Here is a 27,153-nt window from a genome sequence, read left to right as displayed (position 1 = left end):
AAGCTGAGAAGTGCTGGGAAACCGGTATGACTTTATTTGTCACTTGCACATTGCAACATGCAGTGAAATGAGTCACTTGTCTCAAATCAATCAATGAGGATTGTGCTGGGTAGCCTGCAGGTGTTGCCTCGTTTCCGGTGCCAACATAGCACGCCCACAGCTGTATGTCTTTGGAACATGGGGAAGAAACTGGAGCACCCGGAGCAAACCCATGCAGCCACAGGAACATGTACAAATTCCTTAGAGGCAGTGGCAGAAACTGAACCCCAATTGCTGGTCTGTATGATACACCAGCCACTACACTACTGTTCTGCTATCTTGCAAATATTCCTCTAGAATATTATTCCTAACTTTCTAAGAGGATTATCAGTAAGTATTAAATTGTTGAAAATTGTAATATTTAGAACATGTGTAATTAAATAATGGAAGCCTGATTTTGATAGTTGCTTCCACTTACTGCAAATGTTGAGTTTTAAAGAGTTGAGTATTTTAATTTGGAGGGGTAAGTAAGAGGGTTTGGGTGCAGCTGAGATTTAAATGGAGCACAACTGCAGCAACACATTATCGGTAGGGTAAAACTAACCTGTCTCACGACGGTCTTGTACGGGAGAGTGAGGAGATCATCGATCGGAGTTATAGGGAAGCAGTTACCCCTAAGTTGCAGAGGCAGGTAGCCGGGTGACTGTCAGGAGAAGAAATGGGAAGGTGAATAGGCAGTTAGTGCAGAGCACCCCCGTGGCCATTCCCCTCAATAATAAGTATACTGTTTTGGATACTGCTGTGGGGGATGACCTTCCAGGGGAATGCCATGGAAACCAGGTTATTGGCAGTGAGCATGATCCACAGTGCAGAAGGGAAAGAGGATGAAGAGGGAAGCAGTAATGAAAGGGGACTCAACAGTCAGACAGATAGGAGGTTCTGTGGACATGAACATAGAAATCTACAACACATTACAGGACCTTCAGCCCACAATATTGTGTCGACCATGTAACCTACTCTAGAAACTGCCTAGAATTACCCTATTGCATAGCCCTCTGTTTTTCTAAGCTCCTTGCACCTATCTAAGAGACTCTTAAAAGACCCTATTGTATCCACCCCTACCACCATCACTAGCAGTGCACTCCACACACCCACCATCCTCTGTGTGGAAAAACTTGCCTCTGATATCCCCCTTGTGCCTACTTTCTAGCACCTTAAAACGAAGTGCCCCCTCGTGTTAGTCATTTCAGCCCTGGAAAAAAGCCTCTGGCTATCCATGCAATCAATTCCTCTCATCATCTTATACACCTCTGTCAGGTCATCTCACATCCTCCGTCGCTCCAAGGAGAAAAGGCCAAGTTCACTCAACCTATTCTCGTAAGGCATGCTCCCCAATCCAGGCAACATCCTTGTAAATCTCCTCTACACTCTCTCTATTGTATCCACATCCTTCCTATAATGAGGTGACCAGAACTGAACACAGTACTCCAAGCGGGGTCTAACTAAGGTCTTATATAGCTGTAACATTACCTCTCAGCTCTTGAACTCAATTCCACAGTCGATGAATGCCAATACACCATGTGCCTTCTTAACAACACTGTCAACCGGTGCAGCAGCTTTGAATGTCCTATGGACACAGACCCCAAGATCTGGCTGACCCTCTACAATGCCAAGAGTCTTACCATTAGTGTTATATTCAGTCTTCAAACTTGACCTGCCAAAATGAACCATTACACTTATCAGGGTTGAACTCCATCTGTCACTTCTCAGTCCAGTTCAGTATCCTCTTGATGTCCCGCTGTAACCTCTGACAACCCTCCTGACTATCACAACACCCTCAACTTTTCATTGGCAAACTTACTAACCTACCCTTCTACTTCCTCATGCAGGTCATTTATGAAAATCACAAAGAGGAGGGGTCCCAGAACAGATCCCTGTGGAACACCACTAGTCACTGTCCTCCATGCAGAATATGAACCATCTACAACCACCCTTTGCCTTCTGTGGGCAAGCCAAATCTGGAGCCACAAAGCAAGGTCTCCTTGGACTCCATGCCTCTATACTTTCTGAATGAGCCTTACATGGGGAATCTTATCAAATGCCTCAATGAAATCCATATACACTACCTTCATCATTGTGTTTTGTTACATCCTCAAAGAATTCAGTCAGGCTTGTAATACACGACCTGCCCTTGACAAAGCCACACTAACTATCCCTAATCAGAGTATGTCTCTCCAAATGCTCATAAATCCTGCCTCTCAGGATCTTCTCCAACAATTTGCCCACCACTGAAGTGAGACTAACTGGTCTATAATTTCCTGGGCTATCTCTACTCCCTTTCTTGAACAAGGGAACAACATTTGTAACACTCCATTCTCTGCTATTTCTCCCGTCCCTATTGATGATGCAGAGATCATAACCAGAGGCTCAGCAATCTCCTCCCTCACTTCCCACAGTAGTCTGGGGTATACCTTTTCAAAAGCTCCAGCACATCCTCTTTATTAATATCTATATGCTCAAGCATTTCAGTCTGCTGTAAGTCATCCCTACAATTGCCAAGGTCCTTTTCCCTGGTGAATATTGAAGCAAAGTATTCATTAAGCACCTCCGCTACCTCCTCCAACTCCATGCACACGTTACCACTATCACACTTGATAGGTCCTATTCTCACACAGCTCATCCTCTTGCTCTTCACATACTTGTAGAATGCCTTGGGGGGTTTTCTTAATCCTGCTAATCAAGGCCTTCTCATGGCCCCTTCTAGCTCTCCTTAATTTCATTCTTAAACTCCTTTCTGGCAATCTTATAACTTTCCAGAGCTCTAACAGTACCTAGTTTCTTGAACCTGTCATAAGCTTTTAATTTCTTCTTAACTAGATTTTCCACATCCTTTGTACACCATGGTTCTTTTACCCTGCCATACTTCCCCTGCCTCAATGGAACATACCTATGCAGAACTCCATGCAAATGTTCCCTCAACATTTGTCACATTTCTGCCGTGTATTTCCCTGAGAACATCTGCTCCAAATTTATGCTCCCAAGTTCCTGCCTAAGAGCATCATATTTCCCCTTACCCCAATTAAATGTTTTCCCAAATTGTCTGCTCCTATCCCTGTCCAGTGCTACGGTAAAGGGGATAGAGTTGTGATCACTACCTTCAAAATACTCTCCTACCGAGAGATCTGATACCTAACAGGTTCATTTTCCAATATCAGATCAAGTACAGCCTCTCCTCTAGTGACTTATCTACATATTGCGTAAGGAAACCGTCTTGAATACACCCGACAAACTCCACCCCATCCAAACCCTTGCTCTAAGGAGATGTCAGTCAATATTAGGAAAGTTAAAATCACCAAACACAACAACCCTATAATTATTGCATCCTTCCAGAATATGCCTTCCTATCTGCTCCTAGATGTCTCTATTACTAATGGGGAAGCCTATAAAGAACACAGTAGAGTTATTGCCCCCATCCTGTTTCTAACTTCCACCCACGCTGACTCAGTAGACAATACTTCCATGACTTCCTCCTTTTCTGCAGCCATGATACTATTCCTGATTTGCAACTCTCCGCCCCACCTCTTTTGCCTCCCTCCTTGTCCTTGAAACATCAAAAGCCTGGCACACTCAGCAGCCACTCCTGCCCCTATGACATCTAAATTTCTGTAATGGCCACAACGTCATAGTTCCACGCTTTGATCCACACTTTAAGTTCATCTGCCTTGTTTAGGATACTCCTTCCATTAAAATAGACATATAACAAACCATCTGGCTGAGTGCATCTTTGCTCTATCATCTACCTATCCTTCCTCACAAACTCCGTACAAGCTGTCTCTGCTTGTGCGCCTACTGCCCCTTCCTCTGCCTCTTCACTTTAGTTCCCACCCCACTGCAAATCTGGTTTAAAGCCTTCCCAATAGCATCAGCAAACCTCCCTCCCAGGATATTGGTTCCCCTCCAGTTCAGAGGCAACCTGTCCCACCTGTACAGGTCACCCCTTCCCCAGAAAAGGTTCCAATGATCCAAGAACTTCAAACCCTGCCCCCTGCGCCATCTTGTCAGCCACTCATTCGTCTATGCTATCTTCCTGTTCTGACCTCCCCTAGCTCATTGCACCAGGGGTAATCCAGAGATTACTACCTTGGAGGTCCTGTTCTTCAGCCTCCTTCCTAACTTCCTAAACTTACTGCGCAGGACTTCTACCCCTCTCCTGCCTATGTCATTGGTACCAACGTATACCATGACCTCTGACTGCTCACCTCCCCTTCAAGAATATTTTGCAACTGTTCAGAGATATCCTAGACCTTAGCATCCGGGAGGCAATGCACTATGTTGGCATCTCTTTTGCTGCTGCAAAATCCCCTACCTGTCCCCCTAACTATCGAGTCCCCTATGACTTGCTCCGCCAGACTTCACCCTACCCTTCTAAGGCTCAGAGCTGATCACAGTGCTTGGTTGCCGCTGCATTGCCCAGATAGGTCACCTCCCTCAGCAGTATCCATAGGGATATACCTGTTGCTGAGGGAAATGGCCACAGGGGGACCCTGAACTCACTTCCTTCTCCCTTTATCCCTCTTGGTGTTCACCCATCTACTCCCTGAATTCTGTAATCTGGGTGAACCACCTGATCAAAAGTCTTATCAATTGCTCTACCTCAAGGATGATCCTTAGTTCATCCAACTGCTGCTCTGACTCCTTAATGTGATCTTTCAAGAGCTGAAGTTGGCTGCACTTCCTGTAGGTGTAGTCATCAGGGAGACCATCAAGTTCCATGAATTCCCATATCCTACAGGAGCAGCATTCCACTGCCATATCTGCCATCCTGCCTGCACTGTACTATGGGCAACCAAGACCAAATCAGTAATAATGAATGAGAAAACCTACCTTTCTTACCTGTTTCTTTGGCCCCAGCCTCTTCTTGTTGAAGCGTCTTGAGTCAAAGCCTCTAAGTTCCCACTCTGACTCTAACTATTGCTTCGATGATAGCCATTCTGCTGGACCCTATCTCTCTCTTATGATTTAAAAAATAAACACACAAGGGAAAGAACCCAACATGTTTGGTGGTGCTCCACCTGCTTTCCACCGCCATTCATGCCTCCTGAACGGGACACCGAGATAGTATGTTGCCTACCAGGTGTCAGGGTCAGGGATGTCTTGAATTGTGTCCACAGCATTTTGGAGGGAGAAGGAGTGCAGCCAGATGTCTTGGTACATATTGATACCAAAGATATGGGAAGGAAAAGCAAAGAGGCCCTAAAGAGAGAATTTAGAGAACAGGGCAAAAAAACTGAGAAGCAGGACCTCCCGGGTAGTAATATCTGGATTGCTGCTTGGGCCATGCACCAGTGAGAGTATAAACAGGATTGTTTGGCAGATTAAAGCATGACTGAGAATCTGGTGCAGGGGCAGAACTTCAGGTTCTTGAATAATTAGGATCTCTTCTGGGGGAGGTATGACCTGTACAAAAGTGATGGGTTGCACCTGAACTCAAGGGGGACCAATATTCTCATGAGCAGGTTTGTTAGAGCTGTTGGGGAGGGTTTAAATGAACTTGGCAGGGGGCTGGGAACCTGAGTGAAGGAACTCAGAATAGGACAGATGGTAAAAAAGCAAAAATAGCATGCAGTCAGACTGTCAGCAAGGGCAGGCAGATGATAGGTCAAAATTGCAGCCAGCAGGGTGAGTATCAGTGCATTAGGGATGCAGAATCAAAAAGGGTAGCAAATACACTACTCAAAAAGTGTTGTATCTCAATGCACAAAATATTATCTTGTTGCACTTTTACAGATTGTTAGGTATGACATTGTGGCCATCACTGAATCATAGCTGAAGTATGGTTGTAGTTGGGAGCTGAATGTCCAAGGTTACCATTGTATCAGAGGGATAAGAAGGTAGGCGGAGGGGAAGGTGTGGCTCTGCTGGTAAAGAATGGCATCAAATCATTAGAAAGATGTGTCATAGGATTGGAAGATGTTGAATACTTGTGGATTGAGTTAAGAAGCTACAAGGGTAAAAGGACCCTGATGGCAGTCATATACAGGCCTCCAAACAGTTGCTGGGATGTGGACCACAGATTACAATGGGAAATAGAAAAGGCGTGTTAAAAGGGCAATGTTATGATAGTTATGGGAGATTTTAACATGCAGGTAGATTGGAAAATCAGGCTGGTAATGGATCTCAAGACAGTGAGTTTGTTGAATGCCCACGAGATGGTTTTTTAGAGTAGTTTGTTGTTGAGCCTACTAGGGATCAGCTATACTGTATTAGGCATTGTTTAATGAACTGGGGGCGATTAGGGACCTTAAGGTAAAAGAACCCTTAGGAGCCAGTGATCACAATATGATTGAGTTCAACTTGAAATTTGATAGGGAGAAAGTAAAGTCTGACAGAACAGTATTTTGGTGGAGTACAGTGGCATGAGAGAGAAGCTGGCCAAAGTAAATTGGAAGGAGATGCTAGCAAGGATGACAGCAGAGCAGCAATGGCTTGAGTTTCTGGGAAAAATGAGGACGGTGCAGGATCAATGTATTCCAAAAAGAAAGAAATACTCAAATGGCAAAATGGTACAACCATGGCTGACAAGGGAAGTCAAAGCCAATGTGAAAACAAGAGAAGGCAAACATTAGCGGGAAGATAGAGGCTTGCAAAGCTTTTTAAAAAAACTACAGAGAGCAACTAAAAGAATCACCTGGGGGAAAAGAATAAATATGAAAGCAAGCTAGCAAACAATATCAAAGTGGATAGTGAGTGTTTTTTCAAGTATATAAAAAAGTAAAAGAGAGATGAGAGTGGATATAGGACCGCAAGAAAGTGAGGCCGGAGAAATAATAATGGGGGACAAGGAGATGGCAGATGAACTAAATTAGTATTTTCATCAGTCTTCACTGTGGAAGACACCAGTAGTGTGCCAGGTGTTGAAGGGTGTGAGGGAAGAGAAGTGAGTGCAGTTACTATTACGAGGGAGAAGATGCTCAAAAAGCTGAAAGACCCAAAAGTACATGAGTCACCCAGACCACATTATATGCACCCTATGGGTTTTGAAAGAGGTAGTGGTAGAGACTGTGGAGGCATTAGTAGTGATCTTTCAGGAATCACTGGACTTTGACATGGTTCCGGAGGACTGGAAAATTGCAAAGGTCACTCACTCTTTAAGAAAGGAAGAAGACAGGAGAAAGCAAATTATAGACCAGTTTGCCTGACGTCAGTCATTGGGAAGATGTTGGAATCAATTGTTAAGGATGATATCATGGATTACTTGGAAGGACAAGATAGATCAAAGTCAGCATAGTTTCCTTGAGGGAAATCTGGTCTAACGAAACTGTTGGAATTCTTTGAGGAGATTACAAGTAGGATAGATAAAGGGGATGCAGTGGATGTTATATATTTGGATTTTCAGAAGGTGTCTGACAAGATGCCACACATGAGGCTGCTTACCAAGTTAAGAGCCCATGGCACTATAGGAAAGTTACTTACATTGTTAGAGCATTGGCTGATTGGTAGGAAGCAGCGAGTGGGAATAAAAGGATCCATTTCTTGTTGGCTGCCAGTGACTAATAGTGTTCTGCAGGGGTCAGTGTGGGGACTGGTTCTTTTTATGCTATATATCAATGATTTAGATGATGGAATAGATGGCTTTGTTGCCAAGTTTGTAGATGATACAAAGATTGGTGGAGGGGCACTTGCCTGGTGGGGAAACAGGATGGCTGCTGAAGAACTTAAGCAGATTAGAAGAATGGGTAAGAAAGTGGCAAATGTAATACAATGTTGGAAAATGCATGGTCATGCACTTTCGTAGAAGAAATAAATGTGCAGACTATTTTCTAAATCCGGATAATATCCAAAATTCTGAGATGCAAAGGAACTTAGGAATCCTTGTGCAAAACATCCTAAAGGTTAACTTGCAGGTTGAGTCAGTGGTGACAAAGGCAAATACAATGTTAGCATTTATTTCAAGATGTCTAGAATACAAGAGCAGGAATGTGATGCTGAGGCTTTATAGGGCAGTGGTGAGGCCTCACCTTGAGTATTGTGAACAGTTTTGGGCTCCTCATCTAAGAAAAGATGTGCTGGCATTGGAGAGGTTTTAGAGGAGGTTCACAAGAATGATTCTGGGTATCATATGAGGGATTTTTGATGGTTCTAGTCCTGTACTCACTGGAATTCAGAAGGGTGAGGGGAGATCCCATTGAAACCTTTTGAATGTTGAAAGGCTTAGACAAAGTAGACGTGGTAAGGATGTTTCCCATGGTGGAGGAGTCTAGGGCAAGAAGGCACAGCCTCAGGATAGAAAGGGTGTCCATTTAAAACAGAGATGCAGAGAAATTTCTTCAGCCAAAAGGTGGTGAATTTGTGTAATTTGTTACCACAGACAGCTGTGGAGACCAGATCATTGGGTATATTTAAAGCGGAGATTGATTCTTGATTGGTCATGGCATCAGAGTGCAGAAGGCTGAGGAATGCGACCGAGAAGGGGAATAAAGGATCAGCCGTGATTGAATGGTGGAGCAGATTTGATGGACCATATGGCTTAATTCTGCTCCTGTGTCTTATGTTCTTTTGGTCTAACTGCCATTTAAATACACGGTGAATCAGATGCATGAACATAGGTGAAAAGGGGCAGCTGAGAAAGAAAGGAATGAGCATCAACGATCTGCAGCAGGGTGAACCAGACGGAGAAGGGCAATGGGAAGTGGACCGCAGAAAGTGAGGAGGTGCAGTGTGATGCAAACACATCTGGTAGGATGAAGTATGAACAGTCCGAGGAGACAAGGCAAAGCGAGAATGAGCCTCAAGGACACAGAGACGGTGTAAAAATTAAAAAGTAAAACATGTAAGAAATAGAAGAAAGAGTAGACCATAGAGCTGCCTGAGTTTGCTCCACCATTCAACAGATCATGTGTGAGCTGTCTGCCTGTACTCCCAAAACTCTTGAATTCCCCTTAAGTACAAAATCAATAATACAGTCTCTGTGGTGCTCTGGGGGTAAGGAATTCCGAACATTCACAGTCATTTAAGGGGAAAAAAATTCTTACTCATCAGTGTCTTAAATGGACAAAGTCATTATTCTGATGTTCTGTCTCCACACTCTGGACTCTCCCATGAATAGAAAACATCAACAAAGTTTGTACTAATAATGCAATTGAAATACCATTTAGCTTCCAAACCCTTTAAGCACTTTTTGCTGAACTCTTACTGTATATTTGATACTCTGTACAGTATATTGGATATATTTAAAGCAGAAGTTGACAAGTTCTTGATTAGTTGATGAGGTCCTGGAGAACTGGCAAGTAGCTAATAGTAGTTCTATTATTCAGGAAGTGAACCAGGGATAATCCTGGAAACTATGGACTGGTGAGTCTTATGCCAGTGGTAGGGAAGTTACTGGAAAGAATTCCTAGGGATACGATTTATGAGCATTTGCAAAACCATGACCTAATTAGGGAGAGCCAGCATGACTTTCTGTGGGGCAAGTTGTGTCTTACTAACATAATTGAGTATCTGACTATCTGATGAGGGTGCTTGATGAAGGCAGAGCTATGGATGGTGTCAACATGGATTTTAGTAAGGCGTCCGAAAAGGTCCCTCATCCAGTAGATTAATATGCATGGGATCAATGGTGAATTGACCCTTCGGATTCGAACTGGCTTGCCCATCGAACAGGGGTCCCAACCTGGTGTCCTTGGGCGCCTTGCTTAATGGTGCTGGTCCATGGTATAAAAAAGATTGGGAAACCCTACCATAGAAGTGGTTGAAGGGACATTTTTGCTGAAAATCTGAGATCAGTGGTGTTCTGTGGAGATTAGAACCTCTACTGTTTGTGATATATGTAAATGACCCAGATGAAAGTGTAGATGGGTGGATTAATAAGTTTGCAGATGATACAAAGATTGGTGGCATTGTGGATTGTGTAGATGATTGGCGGGATATAGGTCAGTTGCAGATATGGGCTGAGAAATGGCAGATGGATTTTAACCTGGCCAAATGTGGAGTGTTGCACCTCGGTAAGTCAAAAGTAGAGACAGTACGCTGTTAAGAGCAAGACCTTTAACAGTGTTGATGAGCAGAGGGATCTTGGGGTCCAAGTTCATAGCTCATTGAAAGTAGCTACACAGGTTGATAGGGTGGTCAAGAAGGCAAATGGCACTGAGTTCAAAAGTCAGGAAGTTATGTTGCATCTTTATAAAACTCTAGTTAGGCTGCATCTAGAGGATTGCATTCGGTTCTGATCACCCATTATAGGAATGTTGTCGAAGGTTCGCAAAGCATGTAGAATAAGTTTACCAGGATGCTGTCTGGATTAGGGGGCATGTGCTATAATGACAGGTTGGACAAACTTAGGTTGTTTTCTCTGGAGTGGTAGAGGCTGAGAGGAGATCTGATAGAGGTTTATAAGGTTATAAAGGATATAGATTGAGTAATCAGACTGTATATTTTTCCCAGAGTTAAAATGTCTAATACCAGAGGGCATGCATTGAAAGTGAGAGGAGGTAATTTTAAAGGAGGTGTTACAGGCGAGTTTTTTTTACACACTGAGAGGCAGATGCCTGGTAAGCGCTGCCAAGGTTGGGACTTTTAAGAGATGTTTTGATAGGCACATGAATGTGAGAAAAATGGGGGGATATGGACATTGTGTAGGCATAGAGGATTAGCTTAGTTGACCATTTGATTACTAATGTATTTGGTTCGGCATCATATCGTGGGCTGAAGGTCTATTCCTGTGCATTCACAACGCCTGAATAGTTTCATAATCAAGCAGTTTAAGAAATAAAGGTGACCCCCATGTTACCGAGAAGCTGTATTCCGAGAAAACCATTTGTATTGCAATTTGCCATAACATGAAACACTATATCCCACTGAATTCCATGTTGAAAGTGTAAATGGACGTCTACAGACGATTTTCCCTTAATAGTGTTGATAATGCCACAGCTGCTGGTTCATGGCAGACAGCCACTTTGTCAGTTTCCAAAGTAAAGTGATCAGCAGCCACATTTGGAGACAGGAGTAACAATTGAATGGAGAGAAACACTTTTAAATATCAGATGTAGATAATGATATAGCTTACAGCAAATCACAGTGGTCATTTAGGTTAAACTCACTGGACCTGTTTCAAACAACTGAGGGTAAATAATATGGAAAGCTCATAAAAATAAATTTGCTACATGGCAAAAGAAACCTACTAAAAATACCACGTGTATCAAGGAATGAGAGTTAAAAATAATGTAGAAAAAATTTGTTGTTCCTTTTGCAATCTTTATTTTTTTTAATTTACTTTCCAACATAGATTAAATTTTACTCTGTAATTTGGATTTTTGGGTAATGGTTAGCAAATATAACAATAACTCCAACAGTATTAATGTGGGGGTTACCTATACAATATTGATTTTAGGTAATAATTTGGGAAGGGCTGAAGAGAAAATTGATTCTCCAAGAAAAGCAAATGACTACCACTTGAAAAGTTACAAGAAACATAGAAACATAGAAAACCTACAGCAAAATACAGGCCCTTCGGCCCACAATGCTATGTCGAACATGTACTTACTTAGAAATTATCTAAGGTTACCTATAGTCCTCTATTTTTCTAAGCCCCATGTACCTATCCAGGAGTCTCTTAAAAGACCCTATCGTATCTGCCTCTACCACCGTTGCCGACAAATTCTCAACATTTTTAGCTTGCGTTTATCTGGATGTTCTCCTGACCAGCTGCATCACCATCTGGTATGGAAATTGCAAAGTATCTGATTGCAAGTCCCTACAAGGGTTTCAAGGACTGCTGAGAGGATCTTCGGGGTCCCTCTCCTACCTATCAAAGATATTTATCAGGAGCGCTGCGTATATAGGGTGCCTATCATTGTCATGATCCAACCAATTTGTCCAAAAATCTCTTTAACCCCTAACGTCAGGCAGGAGGTACCAGAGCATTAGGACAAGAACTGTTAGGTTGAGAAACAGCTTCTTCACCCAGGCTATAAGATTACTGAACTCCCTGCCAACACCCAGGTCTCATCACGTATAAAGCGCCAGTTTACTTTTTTATCACATACATGCATCTTATTATTTTTTAATTTATTTGTGGTAATATTACTTTATGTGCTGTGTGTTTAAGTTATATGTACTGTGTTGTGCACCTTGGTCCACAGGAACACTGTTTCAACATGTCTACGGTTGAATGACAATAAACTGAACTTGATCTTGAACTATCTTTACTAATGGAGCAGTATTCAGCCATTTAATATGGCATACCAAATTCCATCACTAAATTAAACAATATGAGAGTTCCAACACTGAAATAGGATATGAAGCAACTATAAAACAGACTTCTTAAATCATTTACTAGATAGATGGCTAGGTGGCTATAGTCTGAATCTCTGGTGGTTTGCTCAAAGTCCCACACTAATCTGCTGTCACTTCTCACTTTAAAAAATGATTAAGATTTGAGTCATCCACCAGCCATCTGCTGGCTGGGCTCCAGAGAAAAACTTTGTTGAAATGCCCCAGCACATATGCTGGGGATTATTTTTGTGATTTACAGTATTATTCATGTACTCTACTGTACTGTTGTAAAACAACAGATTTCTCAACATATGTCAGAGATAATAAACTTGATTCTGAATTCTGAATTACTTACACATAGCTTCTTTATCAGGGGTATCAAAAAGACTTAGCAGCTGGAAGAGCCAGCAAAACTGAAGACAGCATCCACCGCTTTCAAAGGGTTTGTGAAAAGTGTATAATGAGCCCCTCACATTATTCTGGGACCCGGCCCTCAGGTCCAGATGGGCAGATTTGGTTGAAGGAAGTTCAGAGGCATGCGGAATATGGACAGCAAGCAGCTATCAGTAAATTCAGAGTCTGAGTGTTCAGAGTGCCAGCAAGACAATTGGGTCAAGAAGCAGCTGAATGCCAACTTCTGGTGCTAAAATAACATTGTGGGACACTCCACTGCTTGTGTGAAAGCTGCATAAAGACCAGAAAGCTAATGGGTCATTAATGCCATCTTACAATGAGTAAACTACCACTTGCCTCCTGCCTCCTGCCTTAGCACTGCCCCTCTCCTAAGTCTTTCTTCCCTTTCCACACTTGGATCTGATGCAGACTTTTGATCCAAAGCATTGCGACTATTCCTTTTCCCTCCACATTTGCTGCTCGACCCAATGAGTTTCTCCAGTAGATTGTTTGCTGCTCCAGATTGCAACATATGTCATCCCCCTTTGTCTACAATGTGTAATGGTACACTGCTAGTATCACTGTAGCATTTCCCACTGGTATATTTCAAGTTCTTAAAAGTTGTAAACAGGTCACCTAGCAGGCAAGGTCTTAGTGGAGGACTGTCAAGAGCATCATAGCACAATGCAAGGAATAATCTGCCAGTTACTCTCAAGAGTCAGAAAGAACAACAAGCTATTAAAGATTGTTTCTGTGGGAGGCATTTCCCTTGTAGATGGGGGCAAAAAGGAATACCCTAGAGCAGCGGTTCCAAACTTTGGGTCCACTGACCCCTCGGTTAACTGATAGGGATCCATGGCACAAGAAAGGTTGGAAACCCCTGCTCTACCATCATAGCCAAGTGCTCTGGGCAAAAGGTTGCCATGAAACCTCTATAAAGACATGAACACATTCTTCACCTGTCTGCACTTTGGAAAATCTTAAAAAAGCATGAAAGTATCTGTGCTTGCTCCAGGGGAAAGGAGATAAAGTAGATGATGTCACCTCCCCTTGAATATGGAGTCTGGCTGCAGCAATGAGCAAAAACGGTGAGAGGTGGCCAATATTAAGAAGCTGAGACTGACTATGATCCTGACCTCCTCCTGCAATAGATCAAGAGGTTGCCTCACTATCACCCTCTCAATGACAATTAGGAACAAATACGGGTTTTACCACATACACTTACATTCTGAATAATGAATAAATAAGAAAACCCAAGGCACACGTGTGGTACAGTGGCTCACTCGAGGTAATAGACATTGGTAATGATGGAGACTGAATGGTGATGGCTGATTGAATATTAATCCCTAACCAGCACAGTTTCCAGGAGACAAGGTTAGTAAAATTTGGTAAATCTGAGAACAATTAAGTACTGTAATTTTTAAATCAAATTAAGGATGTGGGGGAAGGTGAAAGAATACAAGCTGGCAGGTGATAGATGAGACCAGGTGAGGAGGATGAAGTAAGAAGCTGGGAGGTGATAGGTAGAAGATTTAAGGGGCTGAAAAAGAAGGAATCTAATAAAAGATGACAGTGGATAATGGAAGAAAGAGAAGAGGTGAGAGGGTAACCAGAATGGAAAGTGGGAGGTTGAAATTACCAGAAGTTGGAGAAATCAATGTTTATGCCATATCATGTTGGAGGTTACCAGACAGAACATGTGGTTACGTTCCTCCAACCTAAGTTTGACCTCATCAGGGCAGTAGAAGAGGCCACAGACAGACATGTTAAAATGGGAATGGGAAGTTGATTTGAAATGGGGAGCCACTGAGAAATACTGCCTTTAGCATCAGCCAGAGCAAAGGTGCTTGACGAACCTGCGTTGGATCTCACCAATGTGGAGGAGGCTGCAGCAGCAGCACTGGATGCAATAGATGATCCTTTCCATATCCTACCCAGTTTTGTATTGATTCAATGAAAAGAAAATTACTGACACATGTTACAGGCAGCCAATTCACAAAACAAAATATTAACATAAACCTTCCCCCTCCCCACCCGCAGATGATACATGACCTGCTGAGATCTTCGAGCGTTATGTTCTTTTCTTCCCTAGATTTCAGCATCTAGGTCAGTCTCTTTTGTACTCCGCCAATTCAAAACTCTGGGTTTACCAACTGGCAGTGAAAAACCATTCAACAGCTCCCAAACCCTGGTATTAATTTTATGGTATTTCCTCTTGATTCTTGAAATTTGCGTAGGTACCCTTAATATGCAGAAATACCTACAGTATTTACAATCTTATTACACAATTTTTCAATCATCTTCCTTTCTGTCTTGTGCAAGATTATACAGGACACACAAACATCAAAGGTTATTTGCACGTGATGCTATTTTTGATTAAATGCACTCGTGCATGATCCAGATTCAGTAATCATTCACTATTATCTGTAAGGACTTCCAGTTTAAGATGGCGCCAATGAAGCACACTGACTACTTGCTGGTGGCAAACAAAAATAATGAGATGAATCTCAAGGTTGTATATAGTATAGGTGCATTGATAATAAATGTTTTTTGAACTTAAACCTTTCCAATAATAATTGTCCGCTTTAGTTTCTATTTTTCTACAGTGAATTTTTCCTTCTACCAGTGGTGAACAATATCTCACACCTGCACGTACCTGGAGAAAGGTCCATATGTTCAAGCCTTCCATAGTGTGGAGTCTGGCCAGTCAGGTGATGGCAAAGTCCAACTCCACAACACTACACACAGTACAGACCTTTTGTCCCACGATGTTGTGCAGGCTCTTTAACCTACACTAAGATCAACCTACCGCTTCCTCATACATAGCCTCCATTTACCTATCATCCATGTGCCCAAGAATTTATTAAATGCCCCTAATACAGGAGTTTGCAACCTTTCTTTTTCATGAACCAATACCATTAAGCAAGGGGTCCATGAACCCCAGGTTGGAGAATCCCTGCCCTAATGCATCTGCTTCTATTACCACTCTCTGTGTAAAACAAAATACCTCTGACATCTCCCAAGCTCTTTTCCAATCACATTACAATTACAACCCCTGGTGTTAGCCATTTTTGCCCTGGGGATAACGTCTCTGGCTGTCCACTTGATCTATGCCTCTAATCATCTTGTGCAGTGGTCCCCAACCACCGGGCCGCAAAGCATGTGCTACCAGGCCGCGAGGAAACTATATGATTTGGTGATAGGAAACGACATGAGTCAGCTGCACCTTTCCTCATTCCCTGTCATGCACTGTTGAACTTGAACATAGAGTTGCCAACTGTCCTGTATTAGCCAGGACATCCCGTATATTGGGCTAAATTTGTTTGTCCCATATGGGACCGCCCTGTCCCGTATTTCCCCCGCTAAGGTAGAGCGTTCCTATGAAACCTTTTGTGCCGAAATGGCGTAAAGCGAAGAAGCAATTACCATTAACTTATATGGGAAAAATTTTTGAGCATTCCCAAACCCAAAAAATAATCTACCAAATCATACCAACTAACACATAAAACCTAAAATAACACTAACATATAGTAAAAGCAGGAATGATTTGATAAATACACAGCCTATATAAAGTAGAAATAATGTATGTACAGTGTAGTTTCACTTAACAGAATCGGGAAGATTAAGCCAAAACCGATTTGTAGAAAAAAATCAGCACGTACACGCATGCGCACGTCACACATGCGACACAGGTGCCCGCGCAAGGCTTCATGGTCATGGCAGTCTTTCTCGGGGTAAACACAAGTGTCCCGTATTTGACTGCTACTTTTGTCCCTTATTTGGGAGTGAGAAAGTTGGCAACCCTACTTGAACACCCCCTCTTGTCAGCCGGTCCGCAGTGCAAAAAAGGTTGGGGACCCCTGATCTTGTGCACCTCATGAAGTCAACCCTGCTCTTCCTTCGCTCCAAAGAGAAAAGCCCTGGCTCGTTCATCCTACCCTCATAAGACATGATCTCCACTCCGGGCAGCATCCTGGTAAATCTCGGCATCCTCTCTAAAGCTTTTACATCCTTTCTATAATGAGGTGACAGAACTGAGCACAATATTTCAAATGTGCTTTAATCAGGGTTTTATAGAGCTGCAACCTTACCTCATGGCTCTTAACCCAATCCCCCATTAATAAAGGCCAATACACCACATGCCTTCTTAGTCACCCTATCAACTTGCATGGCAACTTATACTCTGATGGCAGAGTAAACCACAACCTTCTTTATGTCAGAACTGTAAGGAGCTTGAGTTTACAAACATTCAAATATATTACAAAACTACTAAAAAAATTCAACAACTAACAAGACTAAAAGCACTAGAAACTGCTTGTTTTAATTTAAGATTTAATACATCTAAATTAACTCAATTAATTTAAGAAAAACATATAAATTATGTGAAATTTAATTCTATTTCTGGCAGCTATTTTTCCCTATTGAAATGAATGAACCTGCATTAAGTGTAGGTTCGTCCATTTCAATGAAGTATTATCCTACGGATCTCCCGGGATAGTGAAGCTGGAATTCTACTGCTGGGTTCCAGGAGATCATGACTACCTTGCTGAAGTGAGTGGTCCCCTGCTGCTTTAGACAATGTCTTTGCTACCTCTATGCTACATTTTAACATAAGGCACGCCTCTTCTTTGTAGCAACATTCTAAATATTCGAGTTTTAACTTGAGAGAACATTTTTACGCACCTCATCCCTGCTGTTGACTTGTTCTTGAAGTTCCGCCAAAGCTGAGGCAACCCCAACATGGCTTCAGTGAGGACAGCCGAGAAGCCAAGAGTTTCCACAAAGAGTTGAGAGTCGATTAGGAGGTACGTCACAAAGAGGCACGCCACAGTAAAGGATAAACAAAACTGGATGTAATCAAGAAAGCGGCTCCAGGCCCAAAAATATCTGGGATCAAAATCTATGTGGAAAAAGCAACAGAAGGTTTTGATTAGCCACAGCTCCACTGAATCTCAGTTTATGACCATTTTTTATTTTTATCACCATTCTCATTAATAGCACAAGGTAATCTTTATTATTTGAAAGAAAGGAAATAGTACACTTAAATTAAAAATATCACAGAATTGGCAGAGGAAATGCATGGACATATAACATACAAAAAAATGTGTAAACCTCCCCTTTGCGTCATGACCTATCAGCTGTAAAGATTTATCTGTGTATAATAGGCAAGGAACTAGGCTGCTGGCTCCAACCAGTGCACATTGTTTACTCTCCATAATGAGCAAATGATTCCTATCATAATTTATCTCCCCATCCCAATATAAGTGTGGGCAAGTGGCCAAGTGGTTAAGGCATTGGACTAGTGACCTGAAGGTTGTGAGTTCGAGCCCCAGCGAGGCAACATGTGTTGTGTCCTTGAGCAAGGCACTTAATCACACATTGCTCTGCGACGACACTGGTGCCAAGCTGTATGGGTCCTAATGCCCTTCCCTTGCACAACATTGGTGTTGTGGAGAGGGGAGACTTGCAGCATGGGCAACTGCTGGTCTTCCATACAACCTTGCCCAGGCCTGCGCCCTGGAGAGTGAAGACTTTCCAGGCGCAGATCCATGGTCTCGCAAGACTAACGGATGCCTTTACTTTTATCCCAATATTCTCCAAACTTTCTTCTTCCTGTGCAATTTAATCATGTATGTTGACAATGTTCCTGCCTCAATCAGTAGCACTGTTCATTCCCAAAGAAAATCTCAAGAATATTTGCAAATACTTATTTAAGCACAATTAACAAGCCAAAATGACTTTTCAGCAACTATTGATCCTGTAAAATAAAAGTTTCCACTTCTGTGGTTAATAGTTACTGAGAGCTTTTGCATTGGAAGTGACTATAGAACTAAGGAGATGAAAGTTCAATGCTGTATAGTACAGCAAGGAAACAGAGAAGAGATAGAAGAGAGGAAAGACTAAGAATACATCAGTGAGTTATATTCAAGCTAAATTAGTTCCTATACATAGTGAACAACAACAGAAACTTTAAACAACTAGCCAAGAGCAGAAACAAACTCCGTGCTTTTCCTAGGATTAAGAAACAGAGTCCATTTTAAAATTCAGTAACAGCCACAAAGACTTCAAACACAGAAAATGTGATTCATTTCTGAACAACACCATTTCCTTATTAAGGAAACAAGTGGTACACATAATCACATCCCTAAGGGTTTTTTTTAAATAAAAAAGAACAAAACAAGAAGACAAACCATGCCAACACAGCATTTTTTAGTACAGCTAAGCTGCCAAATTAGACAAAGGCAAATTTTCTTTGCTTTGCAGTTGGTTCATGAACAGAGCTCATATAATGAAGCTGCACACCTAAGGCTGCTATTTTCTAGCCATTAAAATTAATGAGGAGATCTTTACGTTTACCCTGCAGTGAAATTGGAAAATTAGCCTTATTGTTCCTTTCATTTTAAAGATGTTGCATTTGATCTGCTTCAGAGAGTCAGTTAACTATGAAGATTCACAGCCAATTCAGTGGCGAATGTTATATCCTGTGAAGTTCAAAAAGAATCTCAAAATGTTACCGTGTACCTTTACAAATTTAATATTTCAAACTGAAAGCCAGTAAAGATTTAAACATTCTTTAGATATTAGAGATGGTGATCTATGCTGTAGGATGTTAAATTGGCTATTAGAGGCTGGGCACAGGAATTTTGTTGTACAACTAAACCACACAGAACAGCATGGTAGTGTAATAGTTGTCGCAACCGTTTTACATCGCCAGCGGTCACTGACTGGGTTTTGATTCCTGCCATGGTCTATAAGGTGTTTGTATGTTCTCCCCAAGCCTGTGTGGGTTTCTTCTAGGTGCCCCAGTTTCCTCCCACTTTCCAAAAGTCATACGAGTTAAGCCCAATTTATACTTCTGCATCAAATGTAAGCCGTAGGTACCGCATACGCTACGCCGTAGGGTGACGTGCACCTCCCCAAAAATGTAACTCACGTGTTGCGGCGATGCAGACCGCAACAACTGTGATTGGTCCGCTTGGCAGCATCGCATTTCCTTGGTTGCTTTTCTCCGCCATGTCTGTACACTGATGCGAAATAAATGGTTGGAGACGACGAATCAAATTGTCAAATCTACCTGCCAACATCTGAAAGTATTTGAAATGCATTTCCTCGGCCATGTCTCTCACAAAGAAACTCCAACACAGTGGCATAGAAACCCCACTGCCAACTAGCGTTTTGGCGGTGAACTGCAGAGCAATGCAGACACAACTACGCATGCTCACTACGGCGTAGGGCTACGCAAAAGTATAAACCAAGCCTACGGCGTAGCCCGTACACACAAGTATAAATCAGACTTTAGGTGTAGTAACTTGTGGACATGCTTTGCTGGCGCTAGAATTGTGGTGACACTTGCGGGTTGCCCCAGCACAATCTTCGCTGATTTGATGTGATACAAGCAACGTATTTCAATGTACATGACAAATAAAGTTAATCTTTATCTTTAATCATTACAAGTGCAGATGGGAATGGAAGTAAAATGCATCTTGCCTGTGGTTTCCACAATATCTGCATGTCGACAGTGTAAGAATCTACCAGGAACCAGATCTATGAATGGATAATATTACATTAAAGTTGGTCTAAATCAGTCAAAAACAAGCCATTTTGTGACTGCTGTGTGGGTTGGGGTCCAGTGGTACCGTCAATAATGTCTGGTCATGGAAATGAACAGGCACCACGATTGGGGGCAGCGTGGAGTCTGTTCGAGGAGAGGTAAAGGTAAACTGCCACCTGCGCATTGAGGGAATGGTATGGAGGAGGCAGTGGAGGAAGTCAACGCCATAACTACAGCACCAGGCATCAGAATCATATTTCATATCACTAGCATATGTTGTGAAATTTGTTAACGTTACAGCAGAAATACAATAAAAGACGATAAATATAGAGAAAAAAACTGATATATATCTATTAAATAGTTAAATTAAAACAAGTAGTTTAAAAACAGAAATAAAAAAGTAGTGAGGTAGTGTTCACGGGTTCAATGTCCATTCAGAAATTGGATATTGGATGGCATAGGAGAAGAAGTTGTTCCTAGATTGCTGAGTTTGTGCCTTCAGGCATCTGTACCTCCTTCCTGATAGTAACAATGAGAAGAGGGAATGTCTTGGAAGATGGGGGTCTTTAATGATAGATAGACACCACTTTCCTAAGTCACCATTCCTTGAAGATGTCATGAATACTATGGAGGCTAGTACCCATCACACCTCCAAGTGCCACATCCCACCAGTGCCCCAGACATTGGTCGATTATGCCTTCACCAACCATCAGGTTTAAATGTTCCATTTCACCCTCAGCACTAATGCAAGCCTCAAATCAGTATCTTTCAGCTTGCACACACGGCCAATTGTGCATGTCATATCATCCACCTTCCAATGAGAATGGGAGAAAAGCACTCTAACCTTCCATTCCCCACTTCCTTATCCCTCACACCCCATACCATGGAGAATGATGGTGCTGAACCTTATCAGAATTTGAAGCAACTGACAAAGTGATTCCCCACTCTTTAATCAGTCCCCTCTCAATCAATCTCTCCTTCATTTTACAGTCTGAGAAGCTATGACTGATGCAAACATGAACTTACATTGTCTTCTCCCTCACTATAACCTGGCCCTTCTCTACTTATTTATTTGATTCTGCAAAATATCAATTCGCCTTGGCACTGGAGATAATGCACACCATAATTCAATTTCTCACTAACATCCACCAGTTCAGATACAAACACTGTGCATATTTTAGGACATATCATGGAAGAAGAATCAGCAAAAGGTACCCATATTAGCAGTGTGCTTTCAGAGGCAGGTCTGTTAGGAACAACTCTTCATGAGTTTCACACTGAGAGTCCATTTGCACACTGGGATCCAGAGCCACGACGACAGCCGGCCTGCCTCTGTGGTGGCACTCAGACACTGGATGAATGCAAGGAAGCTGAGACATCAGTCAACAGACCTAGTAGTACCAGTTAATTCCAGAGGTGTACCCTATAGATGTAGAAACATTCCACATCAGAAACAATGCACAACCTTGAACTGACTCAATATTCACTTTGGCATCAAGTTCCAATGTGAACATCTGCTAGTTTTCTTCTGAGGTTATTTTCCTCCATTCAGTAGTACTGAAGGATTTTTGACCTGAAATGTTTGTTGTTTCTTTCTATAGATACAGCTTGACCTCTTGAGTATTTCTACAATTTTAGGTTTTTATTTCAACTTAGCTTTTCCAGAAGAGTTAAGGTGCAATCCTAACCTCTGACAAGACAGGAGTTCCTCCATCATTTTATCTTTCCAGTTTCTTTTACTGAGCCCTAAACTGATCTTCCCACCACACACAAGCCATTTTGTGCCCACTGCCAGCACCACTCCATTACTACCATCTGCTGCTAAATCTTTGTCACTTTTAGTTCAACACACATTGTGAGGCCTCCATTTACCTAACAACTATAAACCTAAGCTCAAACAAAATTGACACTTGCATCTTAAATCCTATCCATGCTGATTTACTCCAACCTTCACGAACCTACCCAGAATGCCAGTTTAAGCATTGTTTTCTTTTTAAGGTTCTCTTACATGTCTGTCCGTGACTCAATACACTTCATTACCCCTCTTGCCCTGAGAGTTCTTTGTACTTTTTCAATTCTGTTACCTTTTTTTTAATTTTATTTATTTTTATTGAAGGAATGACACAATACAGAAAATATAATGGATTGCATTTTCCTCCATTTTGCTTTAGTATCGTACCCCCAAAACAAACCTCTCCCCACCCACCCTCCCCGAACATATCATTGCAGCTAATATATTTACAACACAACAATTCACAAATACAAGTACGGACATTTCACAACCATACCCCCACACTACTTCAAGACGACGGCTCACACACATCTGCAACATGTCAGATGATCCAAAATACACTCATATTTACAATTCATCAACCACCCTGTGAGGTAAATTATAAGCGTGTTAAATGGGAGGCAACTTCCCAAGTACAATCAAATGCCCTTAACTAGTAGGTAATTCCTTAAGACTCCCAAAATATGACAAGAAAGGTCCCCATTTCGAATAGAACTTTTTCACAGACCCTCTCAAAGTGAATTTAATCTTTTCTAATTTCAGAAAAATCATAACATCTTCTAACCAAGCAGCAGCAGTTGGGGGAGTGGCAGATTTCCAATGCAATGATATCCGACTGGCTTGCATTTAAACCCAAATCATCATCTGCCACACCAAATACAGCTATAAGCGGGCAAGGTCTCAGAGTCACCCCAAAACCTCAATGATAATTTTAAAAACCAGTGCCCAATAGTCATCAAGCCGAGGGCATGACCAAAATGCATGTACTAAACCAGCCGGAGAGAAGGAACACCTGTCACAGCCAGCGTCTGTCCCAGGCTATATGTCTGCAGGTCTGGCTTTATTTAAATGTACCCTGTGTAAAACTTTAAATTGTATGAGCCCCAGTCTAGCACATGATGATGAGAAATGAACCCTATTCAATACTTTTGCCCAATATTCCTCCGCCAGATCCATACCGAGGTCATCCTCCCACCTACTCTTAGTTTTGTTTAGATCTTGAACTCCCAAAGACATCAGCTGAGAGTATAGTTCAGAGATCAGCCCTTTATTGTTAAAGCTAAGAGTGGGTTTTTCCCATAACATAGCAGGTGGTAGAACAGGAAAAGAGGCAAATTTTTCCTTGACAAAGTGGTGAATCTGCAGGTATTTAAAAAAATGATTATGCAGAAGGCCATACTTACCGTGCAGGTTATCAAAACTATCAAATATGTTATCAGTATACAAATCCTTAATGCGCATAAGACCGCATTGTCTGAAAGCTGAATCGAATGTGGAGGGAGGAAATAAATGGTTTTTATGAATGGGGCCCAAAACTGAAGCTGATATGAACTTATAGTGGCAGCGAAATTGATTCAAAATTTTGAGGGTGGAGAGCACAACCGGGTTAGATGTGAATTGAGAGGATTTCAACGGTAAGGAAGAATACACCAAAGCTGGGAGAGACGAGGAGTGGCAAGACCGTGACTCAAGCAGGCACCAGATTATATCTGGCCGGTGGAGCCAAAATAATACTTTTTGAATGTTCGATGCCCAGTAATAATGAATAAAGCTGGGAAGACCCATTCCACCTACGTCACGACCTCTTTGGAGAGTGTGCTTATTAACCCTTGGGACCTTATTTTCCCAAATAAAGGAGGTTATAGCTTGGTCGACTGATTTATAAAATAACTTCGATAAGAAAACTGGCAAACACTGAAACAAATAAAGAAATCTAGGAAGTATAGTCATTTTCACTGACTGAATTCTCCCAGCTACAGTAAGGGGTAAACTGCGCCATCTCTCGAAATCAGCCTTCATTTGGCTAACCTGAGGCCTGTAGTTAGCTTCAAACAGAGATGTAAAAGAGTGAGTAATATGTATTCCTAGGTATACAAAACCATCTTGAGATAAAGGAAAAGGCAAAGATTCTTGTCGGATCTGTAGGGCCAAGTTATTAATGGGAAAGCATTTTCTTTTTTGAAAGTTCAGTTTATAGCCAGAGAAGGCTCCAAGTTGACCTAATAATGACACAATAGCAGGACTACTACCAACAGGGTTGCTAACATAAAGTAAGAGGTCATTAGCATATAGGGAAACACGGTGTTCCACGTCCCCTTTTCTAACACTTGAAATAATGTAGTTGACTTAAGTGCAAGAGAAAGAGGCTCAATTTCAATTGCAATTGCAAAAAGAAGAGGGGACAATGGGCAGCCTTGGCGAGTGCCACGTGTTAATGGGAAATAGTCAGATCGAAAATAATTTGTCTGTATACATGCTAAAGGCGAGTGGTATAATAGCTTAACCCAAGCTATAAATATTCTGCCAAATCCAAATTTCTCCAAAATACTAAACAAGTATACCCACTCCACTCTATCAAACGTCTTCTCCACGTCCAAGGAGATAACAACCTCTGGACTTGGAGAATCACTGGGTGAATAAACCACATCAGCCAGTCAACGGATATTAAAAAAAGAATAGCAATTTTTAATAAAACCTGTTTGATCATCTGAAATTATCTTGGGAAGGGGACGCTCTAAACAACATGCAAGCACTTTAGCCAAAATTTTCACATCTACATTCAAAAGTGAGATGGAGCGATGTGATCCACATTGAGTTGGGTCCTTGTCCTTTTTAAGAAGTAGTGAAATAGCTGCCTGTGAAAGAGAAGGGGGTGAGGAGCTGTTCTCCAAAGATTCCTGAAACACTTCTAGAAGGACCGGTATCAGCTTATCCTTAAATTTCTTATAAAATTCTATTGGATAACCATCAGGACCTGGGGACTTACCACTCTGCATAGCCATAATGGCATTATTAATCTCTTCCTGCCCAAGAGCCTGATCTAGGTTCTCCACCTCCTCTGGTTCAAGAGTTGGTATTTCCAAATTATCTAAAAAACATTCCATATTGGTTTTATCTGAGGGAAACTCTGAGGCATACAGAGAGGAATAAAAAGTTGCAAAGATGTTATTAATCTCTTTTGGATTGCTTGTCAAGTTCTGGTGCGTGTCTCTTATCTGGGGAATAAGTCGTGATGCAGCTTGACGTTTCAACTGATGAGCCATAAGCTGGCTCGCCTTGTCACCATATTCGTAATAGACGCCACGTGTCTTAAGAATTAATTGTTCTGATAGGTTTGTAGATAGAAGATTAAACTTAGCTTGCAAATCAACCCGGCTTATATATAATTCCGCAGTGGGTGCCTCAGAGTATTTTCTATCCAGGTCCAAAATAGATTGCAATAACACTTGCATTTCCTTCCTAAGCTCTTTATTGGCATGTGAAGTATAAGATATTATTTGACCCCTCAAGTAACCTTTTAAAGTTTCCCAAAGTAAAGAGTACGATACTGACTCAGTTTTGTTAGTCTCGAAGAATGTGTCAATGTTAGCCGATATATAACTACAAAATTTCTCATTAGAAAGCAAAAGGGGGTTAAGTCTCCACAGAGGCCATTCTCTAACATCTGAAGGAAAACATAGGTCCAGTTTCACGGGCAAGTGATCAGATATAACTATAGCAGTGTATTCAATTTGTCTAATCATTGGTATCAAGGAGTTATCTATAAAGAAATAGTCTAGCCTGGAATAGGAGTGGTGAACATGAGAAAAGAAAGAGAATTGCCTAACTGATGGATTCAAAAATCTCCAAGGATCCATATAACCATTTTGTTGCATAAACATTGAGAAGGCTTTTGCCATACCAGAAAATGTTCCCCTAGGGCAAGACCTATCAAGCAGTGGGTCAATAGCACAGTTCAAATCTCTGGAAAATATTAGCTTATGTGTATTCAGGTTAGGTATTAATGACAAAACCTTATTTGCAAATTGGACATCGTCCCAATTAGGAGCATAAACATTTAGCAAAATAACAGGTATCTGAAAGAGAGAGCCAGAGACTATAATAAAGCGACCATTAGGGTCACTGATTACATCAGATGGTGTGAACTGCATTCTTTTGTGATTAATATTGCCACCCCCCTGGACCTAATATTAAATCTGGAATGAAAAACCTGACGAATCCATGCTATACGAAGTCTATTATGGTCCTCCACTCTTAAATGTGTCTCTTGTAGAAATAGTATATCTGCTTTTAATTGTTTCAGATGAGAGAAAACTTTAGCTCTTTTAACCGGACCATTGAGCCCCTTTACATTCCAAGAAATAAACCTCACAGGGTGGCCTCCATCAGCAGCACTCACGTTAACCATATCAAAAGGCACACAGGGCCTACAATCCAAAACAGTGTGAGGGCATAAGTTGCACACAAAAACGCACAATGAAAAGAAAGTCTGATCAATCCGTAACACGCAAAAGAATAAACTGCCATGGTAATCCCCTAAAACACTCTCCCCATCCCTTTACACAAACAACAAAAAAACCCAATTAACCCCCGAAACCTGGATCTACCTCCCCAATTGAGGATAATCGCAGGCAGTACCCAACAAAAAACTTCCAAGGCGTTCCCCATACAGCCCAATTTTCAATCTAATCTAGGGTGGCTCCCCTCCTTAAAATTTATCCTATCACTTATACTACCTTTAATATAACATATAGGCTAAAGATGACACAGGTCAAGCTAAGCATTAAAAACAAAAAAAAAACACTAGGCAACTTAAACGCCCGAGATACAAATCCAAAATATTTACATTTTGCTGGTTGAAAGTTTTTGTTAATCAGTTTCGGCAGCATAGCAGTTCGACCCGATCGCGTTCCACAAATTAAACTGGAAAAAATGAACAAAGAAGTGGATTGTGAAAATTAACAGTTTGCCTCAGCATGAGGCCCCTTCAATGCTGCATGAATAACCTAAAAAAAAGTCATTGCTCTTCTCGTTCTTCTTCTCCCCAGCGCGAATGGTAAAACCCTTTGGCCGCCTCTGGTGTATCGAAATAATGCTTTTTACCTTCATGTATGACCTGGAGCTGGGCAGGATACAACAGGCCAAACCTGACCCCTTTCCCACAAAG

At 41.7% G+C, this 27,153-nt stretch overlaps 1 protein-coding gene across 2 annotated transcripts in view; it reads right to left on the bottom strand.

Annotated features, from left to right (window-relative positions):
- Positions 1–27,153, bottom strand: part of LOC140210683 (solute carrier family 66 member 2) — a 113,463-nt gene that overhangs the window by 11,832 nt on the left and 74,478 nt on the right. For both annotated transcript variants that reach the window (XM_072279870.1, XM_072279869.1), the window contains exon 4: positions 17,326–17,542. In XM_072279870.1, coding sequence (XP_072135971.1) covers positions 17,326–17,542 — 217 coding nt within the window. The remainder of the gene's footprint in view (positions 1–17,325; positions 17,543–27,153) is intronic.

This window comes from Mobula birostris, chromosome 15 (genome assembly GCF_030028105.1).
Source record: "Mobula birostris isolate sMobBir1 chromosome 15, sMobBir1.hap1, whole genome shotgun sequence".
Classification (NCBI taxonomy): domain Eukaryota; kingdom Metazoa; phylum Chordata; class Chondrichthyes; order Myliobatiformes; family Myliobatidae; genus Mobula; species Mobula birostris.
Note: the sequence above shows the minus strand (reverse complement) of the source record. Positions and strands in the feature narration are given on the sequence as shown.